This window comes from Apus apus, chromosome 21 (assembly GCF_020740795.1).
Source record: "Apus apus isolate bApuApu2 chromosome 21, bApuApu2.pri.cur, whole genome shotgun sequence".
In the NCBI taxonomy this organism is placed as follows: Eukaryota; Metazoa; Chordata; class Aves; order Apodiformes; family Apodidae; genus Apus; species Apus apus.
Window position 1 is genome coordinate 4,325,460 of NC_067302.1, and position 21,307 is coordinate 4,346,766.

At 40.4% G+C, this 21,307-nt stretch overlaps 1 protein-coding gene across 1 annotated transcript in view; it reads right to left on the reverse strand.

Moving 5' to 3' along the window:
- MACO1 (macoilin 1) overlaps positions 1-21,307 on the reverse strand; it is a 28,601-nt gene that overhangs the window by 3,911 nt on the left and 3,383 nt on the right. Inside the window, exons 2-9 of the mRNA XM_051638161.1 lie at positions 14,801-14,942; positions 13,989-14,115; positions 12,729-12,852; positions 10,357-10,535; positions 9,376-9,874; positions 1,851-2,009; positions 1,476-1,658; positions 630-750 (exon numbers count right to left, since the gene is read on the reverse strand). Of these exons, the coding sequence (XP_051494121.1) occupies positions 630-750; positions 1,476-1,658; positions 1,851-2,009; positions 9,376-9,874; positions 10,357-10,535; positions 12,729-12,852; positions 13,989-14,115; positions 14,801-14,942 (1,534 nt within the window). The remainder of the gene's footprint in view (positions 1-629; positions 751-1,475; positions 1,659-1,850; positions 2,010-9,375; positions 9,875-10,356; positions 10,536-12,728; positions 12,853-13,988; positions 14,116-14,800; positions 14,943-21,307) is intronic.

The following is a 21,307-nucleotide window of genomic DNA, read 5'->3' on the forward strand; positions in this document are numbered from 1 at the left end:
TTCATAATAACACCAGGTGCTTTTTGAAAAGTGTCTAAAAAACCACAAGACATTAAAATACATATTTATGCAAATTGGCAGTTGACATTTTTAGGAACAGACATTTTAAAGGAGTGAGGTCAACTGCAGCTCACACATTTGAGCTCTTCAACTCTTAACATGCCAGACAATGTGTTTGCTACACATCTACCACAAGGTACTTTCAACATTCAAGCACTCCCACAAAAAAAACCAAACCAAACCAAAAACCAACAACCCCAAATGAAACAAAGCCTGGCCAGTGATTGAGACTGTGCTGAATAAACAATCTTACTTGCTAGCAGTGACATTTATGATACAGATTGGCAACCTCACACTGCTCAAAAAAATGTTGAGGGGATTATATCCTCAGTTTACCCTGGCTCAGGGAAAAAAAAATAATAATTTGATAAATAGAATGGTGAGGAGCTGAGACTATTAACCTCTCATACCCATGCTTTTACAAAGCCTGATGTAAGACATTCAAGACAGTCATCTGAAGAGCACGATTCTTGAAGGTGTTGATTGCCTCCTGTGTAGCTCCACCAGTTTCAGAGTGCTGAGAGCACTCTTTGTGATGCTGATCTAAGTCCCTGGTGCTTTCCCATTACCTGAACTTTCATTTCTAGTTCTCGTATCTGATCTTCCTTCAGCTTGATGTCAATTGTCAGCTTCTTGCACTCTGTCTCCAGCTCTCTGATACGATTTCGTAAAGTTTCGGTACATTCTCCTCTGCAGAAGAAACATTAAAATAAAAGGTGATGAAGAAAGAATGAGGCTGTCAATCCTGAACTGTTTATAACATGAGAATTAATATAAATATTGAAGGATAAAAAGAAGTGAAACCTGTTCTTTCGGCAAGAGAATTTCCCTTATGGCAACAACACAAAAAGTTATGAACAGAAGTGCACAAATAATTCTTTTTGAGTAATTTGGAGCACTGCAGATTAAAGTCATGCATGCTGGTGCCATGCTTTCATCTTGAAAAAACTCACTATGCTGAGCACTGGTGGCCACTGGCTGGAGCAGAAAACATTCAGGATGTGAGATCAAGACAGCATTTTAGCCAACATTGATGCATGATTCACAGTCCCCACATGAAAGGGGATGTTCCTTTCTGTGCAGGCTGCCCTGCACAGGGAACAGCATCTCTTTGATAGCATACCCAAGATACAGCAGATAGTTTAGAGCATATTCATCCTTTACACCTCTACATGAAATGTTGAATATTGAGACCCAGCTTCATGAGAGAGTCCTCCCACTGCCTTAACACAACAATCCTCTTAACATAAAGCAAGCTTTTTTCAAGAAAAAAAAAAAATCAACTACAGACTACTCCTTTATCTACAGAAGCGGGGAAAATACCTCCTCAAACCTCCCCCAAAACACATTTCAGAAGCAAAAGCTACACTTCAGTAATTTTCTGAAGCTCTTGCTTCTGAGGTAGAACTAAGTACCTTGTAGCAGCAGCAAATGCAACAGCACGTGCAGCAGTTGCTTCTTCCAACTTCTTTCTCTTCTTTTCTTCCATTAATTGTTTTTCTACAAAGGCTCGTGCCTCCTGCTCTGCCTTTAGTTTCTTCTCCAACTGGCTGATCATTTGTTTGTCTTTTTGCTTCATTTGTACAGCATTGTGTAATCTGGAAGGTAACAGGGATGGGACTTAATGATTTCACTTACTAAAACCAAACTGCCGCCAACGGTCCCAACAAATGAGTCTTGCTGGTTTTGCAGACAAGTGCCTCAAATTTTTTAGTCTTAATGTAGTGTTTCCCCTTTACCAGAACATGGTAATTAGCAACTGATTGACACAGCTGGGTAAAAACACCTACTTGTTCTGCAGCAGCTCATTCTCTTGCCGGAGCTGTCCCATTTCCGACCGAATTCCCCGCTCCGTGTTGGTCAGAGAACTGATCTGACTCCGGAGCTCCTGCTCCACCTGCCTGCTTGCTTGCAGGTCAGCCTTTAACTTTTTAATATCTTGTTCCAACCTAAGAAAGACAATTTTACAAGATCATTTCAACTTGATTTCCCAGTCACGCAAAGGTTCAAAGCCCACTATATAAAAAATAAGCAGAGTGAACATCCTACCATCTGCCAACCCCAAACCCCTTAGATTCTTATAATAACAAACTCAGAAATTATGTCTACCCTCTAAATAATAATAATAATGTTTTATATAACTATGCATATGTAGCTCTATGTATAGCTATATACACACTTCATAACCTCCCACAGGAATTTTGTTTTCCTCCAGGCACTGCAGAATTGTAAAACAAATCCTAAGGAATCATGTTTTCCCTCTTCAAGCAGAAGTAAGATGGATAAAAATCAGAGAAGACGTAAGTAAGGACAGGTGCACACAGGGACAAATTTTACTTTTCTCAACAAACTCTGAGTTTCATTTGTTAGTCAGGGCTCAGCTGTGGAGAATACTGCTGAATTCTCACCTAGACTTCTTTCTTTCCCTTGAAGTACATGATGTGTGTGTTGAATAAAGAGCACGTGTTCAATCATCCATAGTTCAGGAGTCAGTAAATTTAGTTTTAATTGCTCCTGAACAGAGACCATCTGCTATACACTTAATTGTAGCTTTAGAAAGTTCTTGAAGACTCATGCATGCTCATTATTTTCAAGCAAAACTGGTCTAATAAAACACTTTTTTTTTGAGAGGCCTCCAGCTCACCTTAATTTCCCCCTCACATTTTCAAAATAAGATTATTGATTCTTAGAATACAAACATATCATGTGTGAATAATCAACTATTTTTATGAGCCCTGTGTTACACACTTATTTAAAGCAAATATGCCTCTCAGTCATTCACACAATTCTCATTTGCTCCGTCAGTTATTCATGTAAGAGGTTTTAAATGTTCTTTAAGAGGATAAAGATGTTTTTATTTCCTAAATGTCGATACAGAATCAATAGTTGAACATTAAGACTTGGGAAAAATAGGCACAAAAGCTGAAATGAACTGCCCTTACTGACATTCATTAGAGCAGATGAACAGTTATAGCTTTTTGGCCTCATTTAGCTCCTTTGGGCTTCAATGCAGGAAAATCTTGGACTAAAATGCTAGTGAGAGATGTAAGAATAGGAGGCACAAGAACATCCTGTATGAATGAATCAAAAGGTTCAATGTGCAGTCATCAAACCTAGAGAAATTCATCAAAGTACATCTGTAAGAGGGTAAAACTGCACCAAAGAGGTCTTCTGGGTAAATTAAAAGCAAGAAGCAGCCTGTAAAGGAGCATATTCTGTAATAGACTCAAATGCTTACAGCCCCACTTCCTACAGCTGTACTTGAACTGCCCTTGGCAAGATGAATTCCTTTCAATCTAGTATAAATTGTGGTCAAATGTACCTTTAAAAAAGAAAAAAGGAAACAAACCAGACCTTATACTTAGTAGGCAAATAATAATAGTACAAAGCAAATACTCAGTTCATATTGAAAACCACAAATCATTCCAACACCTTGTACTCTGTTGTAGGAGGAAAAGAATTTGCAAACCTCACCAAATATTCGTTCAACCATGTAACCAAAAATGGAAAACCCATCAGATGTTACTAGATATGAATATTCACTGTATTCAGTGTGGTGAGTGGTTGAGCTGGATAGTCACTGGGCAATGATGTAGCAGTTCAACTTAATCTTCCAATAAGTAGAAACTGTATGTTTTGGAAAGAGCAAACTTATTAATTGAAGAGAGTAAGATGCTGTAGGAAGCACTGACAGACTTGTCTGCCAGCAGCTGAGTGGCTTTAATATAGGCTTTCATAAAGAGGTGAAAAAATGGTTGGTAGGACAATGTAAGGGAATGCACATAAATGACTCACACTCTACACTGACAAGTATCCATAAATGATTTCAACATACATCTCTGTAATAATAACTGGGAAAATAAGACAGCTGTAAATAGCCTTTTCGCTATAGCTAAGACTATGTCAAACTTGCTCAAATAAGATATAGCAGGAATTATTTTGGGTATTTAGGACTCCAGCACTGATCAGGTAAAGCCTGAATAAATCAGAGGTGTTGGCACAGGACAGGCTGAATTTGTATTTTTGGCAGTGGGGTATTGACATGAGTTCAAACTTCTTAAGCCATCTGGTCCACAGCATTCCTGCTGGTTCCAGGGAGGGCCCTGCACCTGCAGTGCTCACAGGGCTGCTCCAGACTGTGCTGGCAAGAAAGATGGAACCTGTGTGACCTGTAGAGTGCACACAAACGTGACCAGAAAGGATGCCTACTGTCCAAACCAGCAGGAAATGCATGAGGCCACAAGCCACAGCCTTCCTTTGTACTCAGCACAGGTACAAGTGTCCAGCCAGAGCTGTGCACATGACACTGGTGGGAATTTGGATCAGGAAGTTGAACACTCATGATAAATCACTCAAATCCTGCCTGAACACAGCCAAAGCCTCATGGATGTCCTTCCCCCTTAAAGCCACACACTCCTCTGCTATGTAACCATGTTCTCCTCCATCCTATGAACTCCAGTCAAACATTTCCCACCTAAAGATTTCCTCCTGTGGAACAGCAAGTCAAAGCTCTTCTCTGCATATAGACAGAGAGGTCACCCACCCATCACCTTCACAGAAATACAAAATTATGAACACATTTTCTGTTGCCCCTTTCTAAAATGAAAGCACATCAAGGCAAACCATCACAATGCCATAAGAACAGCTTTGCTGCTACAAGCACAGACTGGTGTGTGGAGCTTTCCCTCCTCCCCTCTGCAATGGTCTGCACAACTGCTACAATGATAAATTACCCAATAAGACAACACTTTTATTAGTCTCTCTACCATTTCATTTTCTGCTTAAGTCTCTTATTTCCAGGCTTATTGGAAAAGTTAGTTACAAAGGAGAGGTGAAGAAAACTTGAGTTCTAGAAGATACTTCGCTCTGTTGCTGCATAAACTACACATCATTTTGATACACAACTATTTGAAATGAGGGTTTAGTTGCAGATCATTACATTGGTCTGTACAAACAAGGCCCATTTCTTTCAGTTTATCATTACTATAAATGCAGATTTACCCATTTTCTTTTCTCAGCACTACCACATCGCCTTCCTGATCTCACTGACAAAGAAAATTAATCAGCAAGCACCTCCAAGACTGAGTATTTTTCTTAGAGCTTCAGGGAAGATTGATGGATCAACTTAAAGACAACTCAATTCAGCTTAATCCTCCTAAGTATTGGTAAATGGTGAATAACATATCCTTGTTGCTTAGTTTCCTCTGTTAATGAAATTCCATAATCACCTGGCAATTGCACAGAAATTAAACACAATTTATATAAAAATTAAAAGTTCAAAAAGACACAGAAGGCACTCAGATGCCTTTCTGAAACACTGGAATTAAACACAGGAATCAAACACTGGAATAGGCTGCCCAGGGAGGTGGTTGAATCACCAATCCTGGAGGTGGTAAAAAGACCTGTAGATGTGGTGCTGAGGGACATGGTTTAGCTCTGGGTTAATGGTTTGACTCTATGATCTTATAGGTCTTTTTCAACCAGAATGATTCTGGGATTCTAAGAGATGTATTTTTAGCCTTTTGTTCTGTTCTGGCCCAATCTGTTTTCATAAACATCCCAACAGTGAATCTGCTTCTTTGAAGTGGCCAATGCAATCCTGCAGCATTGAGCTCCTCTTGCTGTAACTAATAGGCTGTTACTAGCAGCTCCTCAGAGCATTTTTCATTACCAAAAAAGACAGTAATCCACAGAGAGAGAGCCCAGTTACTTATTTTTCTCTGACACAAAATTGATCTAAGTAGCTGGCATTTCAAAAGGTTATTCTGCCTCTGAGCAGCCCAAGCACTAAGCTGATGAGTGGCATGAAAATGCTCTGCTGGAAGGATCTTCTCCCAGATTTCTCATCCACACGCTCCATTATTTTGCTTTGCTGTTCTCTGCTTTCCTTTCCTCCCATCATATTGCATGAAACACTGCCCATCTCCCCCCCACTGCAACTGAGAGCAGAAAGCCTTCTGCTACATAATGCCATTTCAGGCAGGGGGGATAAGGAAGAAGCAGCCACTCTTAGGGCACCAGCAGTGCCGAAGAAGCTGTACAATAATTAGCATCAAATGGACAGAAATTTACATTAAAACCTTCAAGTCTTTCTCTGCATGTAACATCAAATTTTAGGAAAGCAAAATAAGATGTGGCAGACCAGACCTTGCCTCACAAATATTTTTCTTAGTCCAACTGCCAGAAAATGTCATCGTTATCTCTGAGAATAATTAGTGCAAAAGACAGCTTGTTTCAACACCTCATGAGCCAAAGACAAGACCTCTATGGATACAAACAGTTTTTGCCAAGCTGCACTGCCAGTTCTTGGTGTTATTTGATTATTTTTCAGGGTGCAAAGAGCTAAAGGCAGGACATGGCTATTGCTATGTCATAAAAAAAAATCTGCTGCAATTCCAGCTTGGACTCATTCCATACATCAAGCCCCTAAAACGTGAGAAAAACCTGCTGCACCTCAGAAATGACAGTGAAACAGTAACAAGAAGTCAACTTGCTCTGGACAAACTATGAAGTTTATCCCTCCACCTGATACCAAATGTATCCTGCACTGGCCCAATTACCACACTATTGGGAAATAACCAGCTCAGATCATGGAGGCACAATTATTAAGTGCTTGACAAACAAACAAAAGTGGGTATTCACTTCAATTGTGGAAACAAACAAAACCCCCTAAAACAGAGATTACTTTCAAGGCTGATGAGCAGGGACAGAGCCTCTTGAATCCCTCTAGCTATCCAGGTGACAATAGTGTGACAATCATTAAAATACTTGAAGATGGGGAACAGTAACTTCCCTTCTAGAAACCTAAACACACTAACTGCTCACCAGACAAAACAAAAATAAAACCTTCCTGTTTCAAATAAGTACAATATTGTATATGTAAAATGTAAACTTAATTAGCAGATATAAACAGATATAAATGTCACACCAAGTACTTAAGAAAAAAAGATAACCAGCCTGCAAAACTGTCTTGTTCTCAAAAAACCCCAATCTTCACTGTCTCAGCCCCTGTTAATCCTGAGTCCCTAGCAGTCACAAGGCATACTTTACATTTAATACTGATTAGTCAGCTCAGGGAAATAATCTGTGAACACAAAAGGAAAGCAGCTTGGTTCTGACATCCTGCTGCGAGTCTGCTGGACAAGATGTTATAAAAAGCATCTTTATTTGGAAGCTGAGCAGATCTGGTCTGAAAGTTGGACACAAACACAGGACTTCACACAGCTCTTTTCAGCCCTTGGTGCAGACTGGAAGTTTAATAACAGGAATGAGTAATACTATTGGAAATGGAAAAGATGATGAACAAAAATGCCTTATACTCCAGGGACATGGTCACTGAAAAGTTAAAAAAAAAAAACCACAAACATCCATTTTTAAATTTAAGTGCATCCCATCCCCTCCAATTTGTCAGGCAAGTTTATGCTTCCATTGGTGTAGGAGTTACACACTCCATCTGAACTGAAGCAAGATTTCCTCAATGACTTCAGTAATCTGCATTTGTAAGAAACTGAGCAGCAACACAGGGGAGGGTTGGTGCTTTAAGCACTCCTGCCTTACCTGCTCAGGGCAATGGGTGCACAATGAGCAGCTCCATGAATTTGTAGGACAGCAGCCACATCCCACCCACACATCACACAGGAACACTTGACAAACAAGACTGATGCAGCTTAATTCACTTTCAGGGCAGAGTAAGGCTATGGTGCATGAAGGCACTTTCAGAGCACACCAATTGTGTACTCTGTCCCCACCCAGTAAATTAGAGGAACTGAGGGCACAGTCTAGTTTACTGTATACCCACTTCTGCATTAGAAACCCCCCCCTTTGGACAATTATAATGATCACCTGGTCTAAGCTCACATTACAGCATATAAAAATGTCAATGTGTAAATTAAAATGTCAACTACAGAAGGTTTAAATCTCATTCCTTTTCATAGCTACATGGGATATCATTCTTAGTCTGGCAGGTCATTCTGTAAAGCTCTTCCCTTCTCTTTTCTCAAGATTTAGGAATGGTATTTTGAGCTCCAGCTAAGTTGAACTGACCTGTTCTCTCCTCTCCAGTTAGTAAATAAGCCACAAAGAGTATGAAGACACCCCTCTGAAACTGGCAAGACACAGCTACAGCAGTCTTGTCCGTGTTTATTTAGAGGCAGCTTTGCTGAAGACAGAGCCATCTGCATCCCATTAATCTTGGCTAAATCTGATTCACAGATTAGGTTGATTAGCTGATTTCTTATTTGCTTCACACAACTTCTCTACAGACATTAGGTATCAATTAGTCTGGGTATTGAATTGGCAGAGGGATGCCAATCAGTGGCAGAGTGATTATCAGAAAATAACATTTTCATTTAATTGTGTTCACACAGCACAAAGCCTCAGAGACAGACCAGAGTCAGAAGTCCAATTATCAAAAGGTACCTGCAGAGAAAGCAAACTCAATCTGTCAGTTAAGTTACTCAACAAGGATTTGTCTGCCACAGAGTACTGGGCACATCAGAAAAGAGAAAAGAGAGACCTAAGCCAGGAATGCTAGGGAAGTGCATCATTGTGCAATGGTTTTTGTTTTCAACCTATATCTATCCCCATTTGGAACAGTTACACACCACCTTTTCCTTACAAGTACTTTTCTGGTAAATTATGGCAACACTGTATGTCTCAGGACTTCCAAACTTAGCTGCATTTCATAAAAACATCTTTATTCCCACTTCAGATGATCCAATCTCAAAAATTAAAACCCTTCTGACCTGCACTTAAGCCAATAAGGCAGCAGCTATGCAGGCAGAATCAGACCTTACCACTTGAAGGAGTTACAGAGCAGCTGATACTCTGCATCTATACTTGCCAACTGAAGATTAAAATAAAAGCCAAACCTTTCAAGGGAAAGAAAAAACAAACCAAAAAAGCTAAGACAAAACATCCGTTCAGGCACTACCAAACCCCACTGAGTTCCCTGAACACATCAAGGTCACCCTCGGAAGGTTTGTCAAACACATCCACATTGCTCTGTAGTCCTGATTCTCCACATTTCTCTCCTGCTTCCATCAAGTGATTGTCAAAGCTACTGATGATGCCTCACAACACCCCTGTGAGGTAGGTGAGTAGCCTGTACTGAGGTAGAAAGACAGCAATTTGCTGAAGGCTGCATAGCAAGCCAGATGCAAAAATCAGTTCCTCATTATCTTACTCCATTGCTAGACAATCCCATCTTCTTTATGGGATCATAAACCACATTACCCTAAGAAAAACAAAAGAACTGATGTACTGGAACAACAGGAGGGGAGGACAGGCTGTCAGATGAGCTCAGCTCAAACTTACCTTACCAGTGCATCTGGTTTGCTTAGCTGGTTATTTGGAATACAGTTTTCCATTAAGTCCTTGTGTGTGCTGGGGCTCTTGCTGGCACACTTCTGTTTTTTCTCATTTTTAGTGGATGAGGAGGGGATGCTCCCATTGGTTGCACTGTGGCTGCGAGGTGAGGAGTTCACCACCCCACTGACATTTTTGTAGTTTTTGGAGGAGGCAGTGCATGAGTCCTCTTTCAAGAGGTTTTCTGTACTTCCTACAAGATCATTATTCAATCTTTTACTATTGATATGGTTTTCCATATATTCAATTTCTTGTATTTTAGAGTCTACAGGTTGCAAAATATTGTTATTTATTCCAAGGTTGTGTTTCTTAGCATCCTTGTCCTTTTCTTTCCCTTTTTCTCTATATTCAAGCTCTGGCAACGTTGCAGATATTTTTTTATTGGCTGGAATGCCTCCATTGTGCTGCAGGAGTATTGGGGAATCCATCTCAGATAATCCTTTGGCTGCTGCAATACCAAAAATAGGAAAAAAAAAAATACTTAGTTCATTAAATCAATCAATACTGTGACACAAAGAAAAATCATTAAGTACACATCAATCATTCCAGCAGAAAATAATTATTAGAGTCTATTTAGAAATGAAAATCAGAATTCACATGACATTTTAAGATTATTTTTTTCTCATTACATGCAGGAAACAGTAACCAAGGGATTTAATAATAAATACTGGTACTTCACACAGCACTGACTGACAAGATTGATGCAGTTGCTAATAAAGAGCTAACCAGAGAGGACATCATTCATTTCTACTGTCATCCTAACCCCTGCCAAATAATTTTCTCTCTGGTTCCTCCAAGTTCACTTTACTTTCATCAAAACAACATGGACTGAAGAAGCTTCTCCTTAGAAGGTTTAGTTTTGGAGGGGATTTTGGGGGATCTTTTGGGGGTTTTTAACAGCAAACACATGAAATAATAATTAAAACTTACCTTCCTCTGCCTCCCTCTCTTGTCTTTGCAGCATCTGCTGTTCTGGGGGCAGAGCCTGCTGCAGCAGCTGCATGTAGAACTCATTCTCTTTCTGCACTTCTTTTTGTTTTCTTAGACGCATTTTGTAACTGACGTAACTTTTAAAGCCAAAGCCCAAAGTCACAACAGGGTAGCCAATGCTAAGGGAAAAAAAAACCCAAAGCAAGCACCATTAGTATTCAAAATGTACCCACAATAGCAAATTAATACATTGTGATAGGTTAGATAGCTGTGAATACATCTGGATTGCAAGTTTTGATAGAAAATTATAGATATTTTTTTTGCTGTAGTGCAATAAAGCTACAGTTGCAAAGGTAAGCACCTCTTATCAAGATAAAATGACAGTTCATTACTGATAGTAATTAACTGTAGCATAGATTAAAGGATTAGAACAATGCAATTTGCACTAGACAGAGCAAAGACAGCTTTTAGACAAGCACCAGACCAGGAATTATGAATTTTTTAAGGAGACAACAGCCAAACGCAGAAGTTCCCAACTTCTGTTCCTAAAGAGCAGTGTAACATTTCAGACACTAAAGTGGGAGATGTGTTAACAACATTCCTTCACAACAGTGAAAGGAGAAACTGATCCTTAGCCCCATCCTTTTGCACTCAGAAAATAAGAGCAGATCCACTTTTTCCCCCATCCTTTACAGCTGAGACAAAACACAGGTTCTGCAAAGCATCACCTCTGCAACAGGCCCCACGACGCCTTCTCACTGCAGCACAGGCTGAGAAACCAGAGCTGGAGAAGCTGCTGAAACAACCAGCTTTGGGGCTCCTGCAATCCTGGGGGCCCCCAGGCTGGCAGCCAAAAGACCATCACCCACATCTGGGACAGCCAGAAGTGACCCTGGAGGGAAAGCCTCAAGAACCAGCTCTCCCTGCCAAGGCTCCCACAATTAAGACACTTGTTGTGGGCAAGAAATGGCCTTTGGAAATCCCTCCTTTAGGAGACTGACCTTGAAGCTGTAAGCAAAAAAACATCTAATCTCTAAACTTAGTTCTTCCACTTATCTTCCTGACAGATAAGATATGAAGAATTCCACATCCAGCCAGACTGTGCTGTTCCATTTGTTGATGAGGATGACAGAAGCATTACAGAACTTTGGAATGATTTCCTTCCTATCAGCTTCATCACTCAGAATTCAAGTGCTCTTATTAGCCTGTGCCAACTGCACCAACTCAGAATGCTAACAAATCATCCTAGTGTGTTTATTAATGAGGATACTTGATGAATGAGCAAATATCCCTGGATAAAAAGAAACACATCTTTGACAAGGAGTTTAACAATGCACAGTGAAGTTGCTTTTTAAACACTGAAGGTGTTTAAAGGGTGTCCTAGGTCAGGAGGAAACTCAGATGACTGTAAACGATTAAAACCTTCTCATTCTTTGCTCACTGTGCAAATTGTGTTTCTAAGAGAGCTGCCAGAATGCAAGAATCATTTGCATATGCATCTGACATTATCTCTGCCAGTGCTTCTTTTGTAACAGTGTGTAAAGCCAGCTGTAGCTACAGCTCTAAAACTCTGATGACAAGCTGAAATGTTTGCATCCAATTCAGGAGCTGAAAGACCTTTCTTCACAGCTTCTAAAGTGCTTTTGTAACCTATTACAGAATTTAATTAGTGTTTAAGGGATTTATTGCACAATGTGGACAATATAAATTAAAATTACAGATGTCTAATTCATTGGAGAGTGTATCACAGGGAACTGGACCAAATGGAAAACAGGACACATTTTAAACACAGCCTGATCAATGCATACTACACTAAAAACTTGTGGGATAAAAGTGCATTTCTTCAAGATATGGATACTCTGCAGTAAAGTCTTTTGCCTGAAGTCACTCTTGTCACTTCCAAAGAAGCAATAGAACAAGTAGTGTTTGGTTGTTATGTTGTGCCATTATTTTCAACCTGAATTATGGAATCAGGCACTCATGGAGTGCCCTTCTCATTGGAGAGGAAAAAGAGGAGTGATTTGTTACAGGAAAAAAAAAAAAAAGGCAAGTTTTAGTAATGAGATGCACAAATTGTCAGTGAAACTTTTTTTTTTTGCTACTTTTACCATCTACTCATTATGTAAATAAAATATTTGTAAACTGATGACAAGACCTTCCATGAAATGCCAGGAATACCCTTGCTCCAAATTCCCCAGAGCCCACAAGCACTGCATCTTCAGAAAAGCTGCACTGGGTTAATGTTCAGCACAGACAGGTGAGGGGAGAATCAAAGAGCCAAACTCTGAACCAAAATAAAAAGCCCTGAATATTAATTTCCCTGGTGAGATGAAGGTTAATAAGAGAGAGAGAGAGAGAGAAACATCACTTACCAGTGTGCTGCAAATGGGCGACAAAGGTCTACATGGAAGTTTTTTAAATCTTTAAATCTAATGGCTGCTTCAATATAAACAAAAAGTATCCACAGTGATACTGTTGGTAAGCACACACCCCTCTCTATGGGCAGGAAGAGAGAGAAACACCTTAGTAATAGGTTACCAGCAGCAAAATATTTTTAAGTTCTTTTTTAAACATTCCAAAAGTTAAGGGAAATTTTCAGACAGATACAGGGAGTTGCAAGAGGGTTGTGGGGTTTTTTTCAGAATAAAGTATCTAGGATGCCTTTATTTTAAACCAACTCTAACCCTTTGTCTCCTTATCTTGCTTTATTACTTTCATAAGGCACCAGTGAAAAATAACAGATGCACAGCTAATGAAATAGCTTGGCACAAAACCCTCCAGAGAAAAGGAACACAAATGGAAGAAACTGCAGAAGATGAGGTAATATTAGAGCTTATGATCTTTTGAGTCAGAAGTGGGAAGCTTGGACTACTTTTTCACTCCAAGTTAGGTATATCTTAGTAGCAGCAGTGAGCAAATCAGCTGAGAACACAGGAGTAAGAACCACACTGGTTATCCCATATACAGTAATGCAGACAAGTCTGCAACTCCCAGCTCTGCTGCAGCAGGAATATTTAGGACTCTGTCTTGATTTCTTTCTCCAGCACTACTGGTGAGAACATAAAATAACAGCCAAGCAAAACTAAGGTCTTAAACCTCTTAGTTTTCCTGTAGGGCTTCTAAACTTAAACCAAGAACAACTTCAGGTAACACCCGAGTATCTTAATACAATCCTAAAAATAACTCCAGATTTTATACCTATTTTAAATTGGGCAGCAACTGGTTCACAGAATCTTCCACTAGCTCCCACGTTGTCATTATTGTACATGACTAACTCGTCAGGAAGATGAGCTGAGACATCATCCATGCTACCCTGCAAATTCTTGTGATCTGAAGTCTAACATGAAATACTACAAATCCCTGAAATCCCAAGGACTTGGGTAGGGAAGAGTTACCTCTAAAAAAAAAAAAAATACCAAGTTTTCTTTCTAAAGTTTTCAGGCTGATGCAGTAAGATGGACCCAGACATGCATGAAGTGCAAATCAGCACACTAAAAATAGCAAAAGAACATTTTTATCTACAACAGAAGTGCATTCAATCATGGTAACAAATACAAGAGGGTTTCTGCATGTTACTGAAAGCCATAAAATAATATATTCAAATCAGAAAGTTGTAATAAAAAGTCACCTACCTGTGTGCCAAACATACTGTACCCAAACATACGTGCTGGCAGCAAAAAACAGCCATTGTATTGGTATGAAGAGCAGACATATGATATTTGATGTGAATGCTACACAAACAAAAAATACTGAAAAGGCCTAAAAGAAAGGAGGGGTGGGGGGAAAGAAGAGTGGTTTTGTTTTATTCCAGCAAACATTACCAGTTTATTTATTAATAGTGACACCACAATGATTTCAACACAGAAACATTAGAGTTGTTTATAATCAGGGCAAAGAAATGGAGCAGTCCAGCCAATGAAAGCAGAAACTTGGCCAATTAAGGGAGAACTGGTACAACTTGAGAACTTGTGCCCATCCACTCTTCCAACAAGTCTCCATGCAGCTCTATTTATTCCTTATTATTTTGTTTGAAGACTTTGATTTACACTATTGATATATTATCATGACTATATTCTCCTTCTGGAGAAAAAACAACAGACCCAACCAACCAAGAGTAATGACACTCTCTGAAAGAACAGTAAGTATCTAAACAAGCAAGGGCCTGGGGTTTATTTTAAAGAAAACCCTATTTTACAGCACACTGATCTTGGGAATTCAAACCATATTTTCTTATGGTGAAGATCTGACAGCTGTATATTTCACTGCCACTTGCCAGAGATAAAATAGGCAGTTAAAAGACTTGAGCCCAGGTCACCCAGTCACTTGAAAGTTCCTCCTGGTGACAATGATCATCAGTACCATTCAGTTAATTGTACAACATAAAACATGCCCTGGAACACTGCAGGATTTCCCTAGGAAGGGACAATAATTGTGTTATACTTACCAAACCCTGGTATCTGAAGGAATCGTAAACACTCCTGATGAAGAGCCAGAATGGCCACAGATACTCAAATCTGAACTCCAGGACAAAATCAGCCAACAGAACCAGGGCCCAGACTACCAGGAACTTCAGATACAGAAAAGTACTGGGGGGGAAAAAAAAAAGGAAAGAAAAGAAAAGAAAGGTCATTTCAGGTCAGTATTTCCAATAGAGAGACTTTTTTTTCTTTTTTTAATATAAGTTCATGAATAAAAGCTGGAGACAACTATGACACGGGTAAGAAAACTTCACCCAAAAATCATTTTACAAAATAGGTTGTTTAATTATGACATTAAAGTCACGCCTGATCTAATGAAGTTAATGATATTCAACTGCATTTGTTTTTAAAACAGCAAAGAAACAGAAGGCTCACGGCTCTTAGAAGGCACCCAGAGACAATGTGTAGCTTTGCAGTGTGTTTCTACCCAGTGAAGTGTTGCCAACAGGTGCCCTGGCACAGCTGAAATGCTTCTACAGGTCTGTACTCCTGTACTTGGAGCTTAGAAATTCCTGTGCTCCCTCTCAGACTGCAGATGTTCACTCATGTTCCACATTTAACACAAACTGCAACACCACTAAACGGAGATACATTTTAAGTCTAGAACTATAGCAATTAGGAAGATTGTTTTGATCCTGAGTTGTCAGAGTTATGCTTGAAAACATCCACTTTAAAGTATACATTAAAAAAGAATAATTCCCAAAAAAAGCATAAAACCAAGAAACAGAAAAATGGAAGCACATGAGACTAGAGACCAGAAAGACCAATTTTGATTATTTTAATGATTTCAAAACCACATTATCTTATTCTCAGGCCTGCATTTGGAACCATTTATGATTCTTCTTGGCTACGGAGCTCAAATATTTTGAGATCACACCTACCTAGCACAGGAGCACGTGAGGGATCAGCCCACTCCAATCCATTCTCCTAAAAGGGAGGATGCAAAACTCCTCTTCCCCCCAAAACTCAGCACCCAGAGATCCAGCCTGCTACTCCAGGTCCCCAAAATGCAACCACCTGGTTGCACCATATTGGTTTATAACAAAGGTGATTTTAAAAAATATATCTTTTTAAATCAAGAGCACTTTTTCCTTTTAGTAACTTATTTTTCCTCCTCTACCATACTGCCAACAAAACCAGTAGAACTTTGCCCTGGAATGTTTACTGATAATTTGCCAAGAGTCTGTATGCACAGTGCCAGGGAGGGTCAAGTTTCTGCACTGTTCATGGACACAGGGCTTTTTTAGGAAGTTGTTCAGAGCTTCAGAGAAGATACCAAACAAAAAACCTCCATGAAAAGTGTTACCTCCCAGCAGAGATTTAAAAGCAACTGAACTACTGGTCCAATTATTCCTCATATTACTTGTCATACGAGGTCAGCTTCTAAACCACACAACTGGGAAAATATTTTCATTTCTGGTGAATCCAAGATTAATTGCATGTGCCTGAAAAGTGAACCTTATCAACTGTCCTGGTCCTTCAGCTTCTTCCAGTGGAAGAGTTTTTCATGTCTGTTATCAGGCTCTCCCTTAAAAGTCCAATTCCAAGGTTTTCTCTGTGACTAGATCCCCTGAAAGGAATTGTTTCAGTGGAATGACTTAGATTAATTCTCTCCAATGTACTCACCTGAGTGCATGCTTTAAATCAGGACAGACTAAAGGAAGACTTAATAGAAAATACATTTTTTGAGTCTGAGACAAATAAGCAACCGTTCCTGCATTTAACCCACCTTGTCTTCCCTCTAACCACCTTTTAGACTATTGTGTATCTGGAGTTTAACACAATGGGACTGTAAAAAAATCCCAATAAAGAGGCTAGCAGAAGGACTTCAATAGAAACAAAATTAATGACACACACACTTGGAGAAGTTAAGGTGCTGCTTTTTAAAGTCACTTAGTCAAAAAACTACTCTTGCAGAAGGAATGAAACTGCAGTGTATTAAAACCAATAAAACCCACCAAAAAACCTGGAACACACACATTTGCCCTGGCAGATTGTGCTTGTATATCCTGCTGTTCTGTGTTTCCTTAAAGTTTGAATCTTCAACAGAAATCTGTAAAAAGTAGCTGCTTTCAGAGAATACTTGGATATAAGAGGGGGCAGACATTTGGGTAGGGAGACACCACCTTGTTCATTCTGCCTGTGCTGCTGAACTGCACCTGGGCACCTCTGCAGATCTGAGAAAATACAGAAAGGCATCACACCCAGGTGATCATTATTCTGTCTGTTTAGCTGGAAAAGCAGTTCTGATGTGGAGGTAGTTTTCCCTGGGTTAAAGTTACGGATACTGTTTATTTTTCTGCCACTGAAATCCACGCAGAGACCTACAATTTTCCTACCAAATTAGGGTGATGGGAAGGAATGCTTTTCAGCTGTTAAGTGCTACTCTAAGTGAAAGCATTTGGTGAATAAGAGTTCTGTAACACAGCCATTAAGCTGATTTCTAATATTAAATTCATATAAAACTGAAGGCCATGGTGACACTGACCACCTTTTAAAGCAGAATTGTAACAACCTAACATTTGTAATAAGGTTTTCCCACCAATATTAAAGACCCTACATCTCAGTCACTTGAAAGACTCAAACATAATTAAGAATTTAATGAGTAAAAGACTAAGAGACAAGAAAAGTTATTTCCTTTTATAAAACACTTCATCACCTGTGTTAGTTTCAGCAAGGTACAGTGCTGTGTAATATATTCTACATACATATTATAATAATACTTAAAATATATAATAAGATATAAAATATACATAATAATGTATATTATTATTATAGATATGTAGGAGAGGGTACATTTAGATTAGATATGAGGAGGAAATTCTTGGATGTGAGGGTGGTGAGAGCCTGGCCCAGGTTGCCCAGGGAAGCTGTGGCTGCCCCATCCCTGGCAGTGTTGAAGGGCAGGTTGGATGGGGCTTGGAGCAGCCTGGGCTGGTGGGAGGTGTCCCTGCCCATGCAGGGGGTTGGAACATGATAATCTTTAAGGTCCCTTCCAACCCAAACTATTCTATAATGATCAGCTGCATGAGTCCACATGCATTCACACACTTAAGAGAAAGTATTTTAAAGGTACTATACTCCAATTGTTGTTTTTGTTTGGGGTTTGTTTTGTTTTGTTTTGTTTTTAAACTGCAGAACCCACTGCCTGCTCCCAATGAAAACACACAGGACTGCAGGCCTTAACTGAACGCTTCCCCCCAACTTTCCAGTCAATATTGGTAGCAAAGACACCCACTCCCTCCTCGAAATGGGCTGGTTTTACACAGGGTGCTGAGCTGCCCTGGTGCCACCCAGAGCTGGGCTACAACCAGCTGGGGGCTGTGCAGCACTGCAGGCTGCAGACAGCAACGAGCTTTTGTAGGTGGAAGGGAGGAGGAACAGAAATCTCAGCTCCCCTTCTTCCCTAAAGGTGGGCTGCACACTGAGACGTGCTGCTCCTGGCAAGCACTCAGCTCCCCGGTTAATTCACCAGTGTTTAGTGAACAGATACCTCTTCACTGAACACTTAAATTATCAACAGCTGAAAAATATCCAGCAATACTTAAACCCCAAAGAAAGCCAGGCTAACCCTCTTGTTTGGACAGGCTCGTTGCTGTTTTGTTTCATACAACGGACCTTTCAAGTAAGATCAGATGAATGAAATGACTAACAAAACGTAGCAGCAGCTTTCCTCCCTCCCTCTGCTCAGTCCTAGCCCATGTCTCTGCTCTCCTATTCCTTGGTTCCATCCAGACACTGTTCCTCCCTTCAGCACATTCCCATTGTTATCTGTGTCTGTTCCCTCCAACAGGCTCATCCTCTGACCAAGGGAGCCAGTGCTCCTTGGGAATCCAGCACCAGCCATTTGGTGCCTGGAAACCTTGGAGAGTCATTGATCTTTCCAGGCACATCTACACGTTTCTCCAATTCCAATAGCTGCTGCATCAGTATCCTCCCTTGGAGGTGATATTCACCAGGCAGAAGTGCTTTCTAACCTCTGCAGCCCTTATATTAAAAGGCTCAAATATATTCCATGATGACAATTGAAATTCCAAGTTTGTGCTCAACACAGGGAAATACTGTTGTGGATAAACACCTAAAATCTGGGTTATCCAGTTTTCTGACACGTCAAAAAAATCTGACTTTGGTGATCTGACACAGGTTTAAGGACAGGGCTTTACCTATCAAACAAGCATCTGGTATCTGATCATGTAGGGTGCTGCAAGAGGAGGGGGAAGGATGGACACACTCCTGACAGGGGCAGGGGACTGAAGGGGAAGGAGCAGTTGATTACAGAGCTGCAAATCCTCTGAAAGGTCAGTTGATTGCTACTGGATGCTGAACGTAAAGATTAATTCACAACCCAACAGTGGCTGGGCTCCCCCTTGGAATTTTAAACCAAATAATTTTCTTCCTTATTCTTCCTCCCCCTGCCTCAAGTGCCAGATGCTAGTTCCTCTTTTGTTTTTCTTTCTATTTTTTTCCCTCCCCCTCCAGTTCTTTGTTCTCTTTTTACTGCCCCACAGAAACAGATACTGGGCTTCCTGTAAGGTAATGAAAAAAAAAAAAAAATCACTAGGAAAAAACAACCACACACCTCAAAATCCAAACTGGTAGCAAATTAAGCCTCTATTCTATCCCACTCTTATCAGCAAGTCCCAAAGGCTGGAAAGTGGAATCTTAGCAGAACTGAAGACATGTTTCATCTTGCAGCCTAACACAAGACTGTGTTAGTGGAAGGCATCTTGGGGCTGGCAGGGCACCAAAGGCAGAAGTGGGCTTCAGAAACATGAAATTCAGCATGTGTGAAACTACCAAAGAATCACCAAACACCATCTCAAGGTTACCCAACCAATGTCAAGACACAGCACCAGGGATGCTGGCTGAGTATCGCTGGAGAATTTCAAATCAAATAGCTTTATAAATGTAAACATGCAAACAAATACATGTATACATGTAAGATTATTACTAGCGGTCAAAAAAATGTAGTACAGAAGGAGCACAGCAAATATCATCATCATAGAATGGTTTGTGATGCCAGGGACCATAAAGACCATCCAGTCCCAAGCCCCTGCATGGGCAGGGACACCTCCCACCAGCCCAGGTTGCTCCAAGCCCCATCCAACCTGCCCTTCAACACTGCCAGGGATGGGGCAGCCACAGCTTCCCTGGGCAACCTGGGCCAGGCTCTCACCACCCTCACATTCCAGAATTCCCTCCTCATCTCCAACCTCCATCTCTCTTCTTCCAGTTTTCATCCATCCCCCCTTGTCTTCTCACTCCCTGCCCTTGTCCCAAGCCCCTCCCCAGCTTTCCTGGAGCCCCTTCAGGCACTGGAAGGTGCTCTCAGGTCTCCCTGGAGCCTTCTCTTCTCCAGGCTGAACACCCCAACTCTCCCAACCTGTCTTCATAGGAAAGCTGCTCCAGAGAAAGCACAACTGGTTGGATGTGGTATGCAAACTGGAAATTATTATGTGAGATACTTCTAACTGAATTTTTGAAAAGGAAATGTAAAGAATCCCAGGAACCCTCCCTGAGTACTAATTCATTGTCTTTATATGGCACAAAATGTATCAATCACTGAACTGTGGACTTTTAAGTAAAGGAAGACAAAACAGAAAACTCTTGCAGTAATTCTGGAAGCAAGTGCAAGTGAGTGCTGAAGCACAAGCACATCATCAGCAATCAGAATTGCAGCACTGGAAGAAGAGAAATTGTCAGCCCACTGTGAGAACTCAGCTGAAAACACCCGAGACCAGAACACATCAAATAAAGCTGGAGAAACTGCAGTGTGCAGAGAATGAAAGGCACTGGCAGAGGGAAACAGGATTACACAAACCATTGGGGTCGACACGGTAGAACACATTTAAATGTAAGCCAAATTAGATCTGAGACCTGAATTTAAGTTAAAGTCATAAAAAAGTAGCACTGCTGTTTTTTTACAGACCTTCAGGGCAGGTTGAGAAGCAAATATTTTTTCCCCAAATAGGAAGAATATAAAAAAGTGCCAGAATAAATCAGCAGGAAGAATCATTATGATTTAAAGAAAAAATTTCCTTAAAAAAAGGCCCTATTCCTGGAGTCAGTAATGAACTGATTTTCCTCAGCTTATTTGGCTGTCAGCAGAGTCAAAAATCAAGTCCTTGGAAATAAGCCAGGCCAGAAGGTAGGTGGCACATGGAATGACAGGAATACCTCAGCAAAGGGATTGTGGTATCAAGACCAGGGCACAGGCTCCTGTTCTGCCATCCCTGGGTATCTCAGGAACCTGGAGATGACAGACACACACACATCCACCCAGGCAACCACTTGGCTGCCAGCCCAGGTATTGCTTGTGACAATAAGCAATATATATATATAGGGCTAAAAAAAAAAATCCTAATCCTAAAGGAAAAGTCAGTGTTTAAGGGCTCTTGTCAGGAGATCTATGATACACAGCATAAATCAGCTGATGTAGAAGTTAAGCCAATAACATGTGGATTTCATCTCAA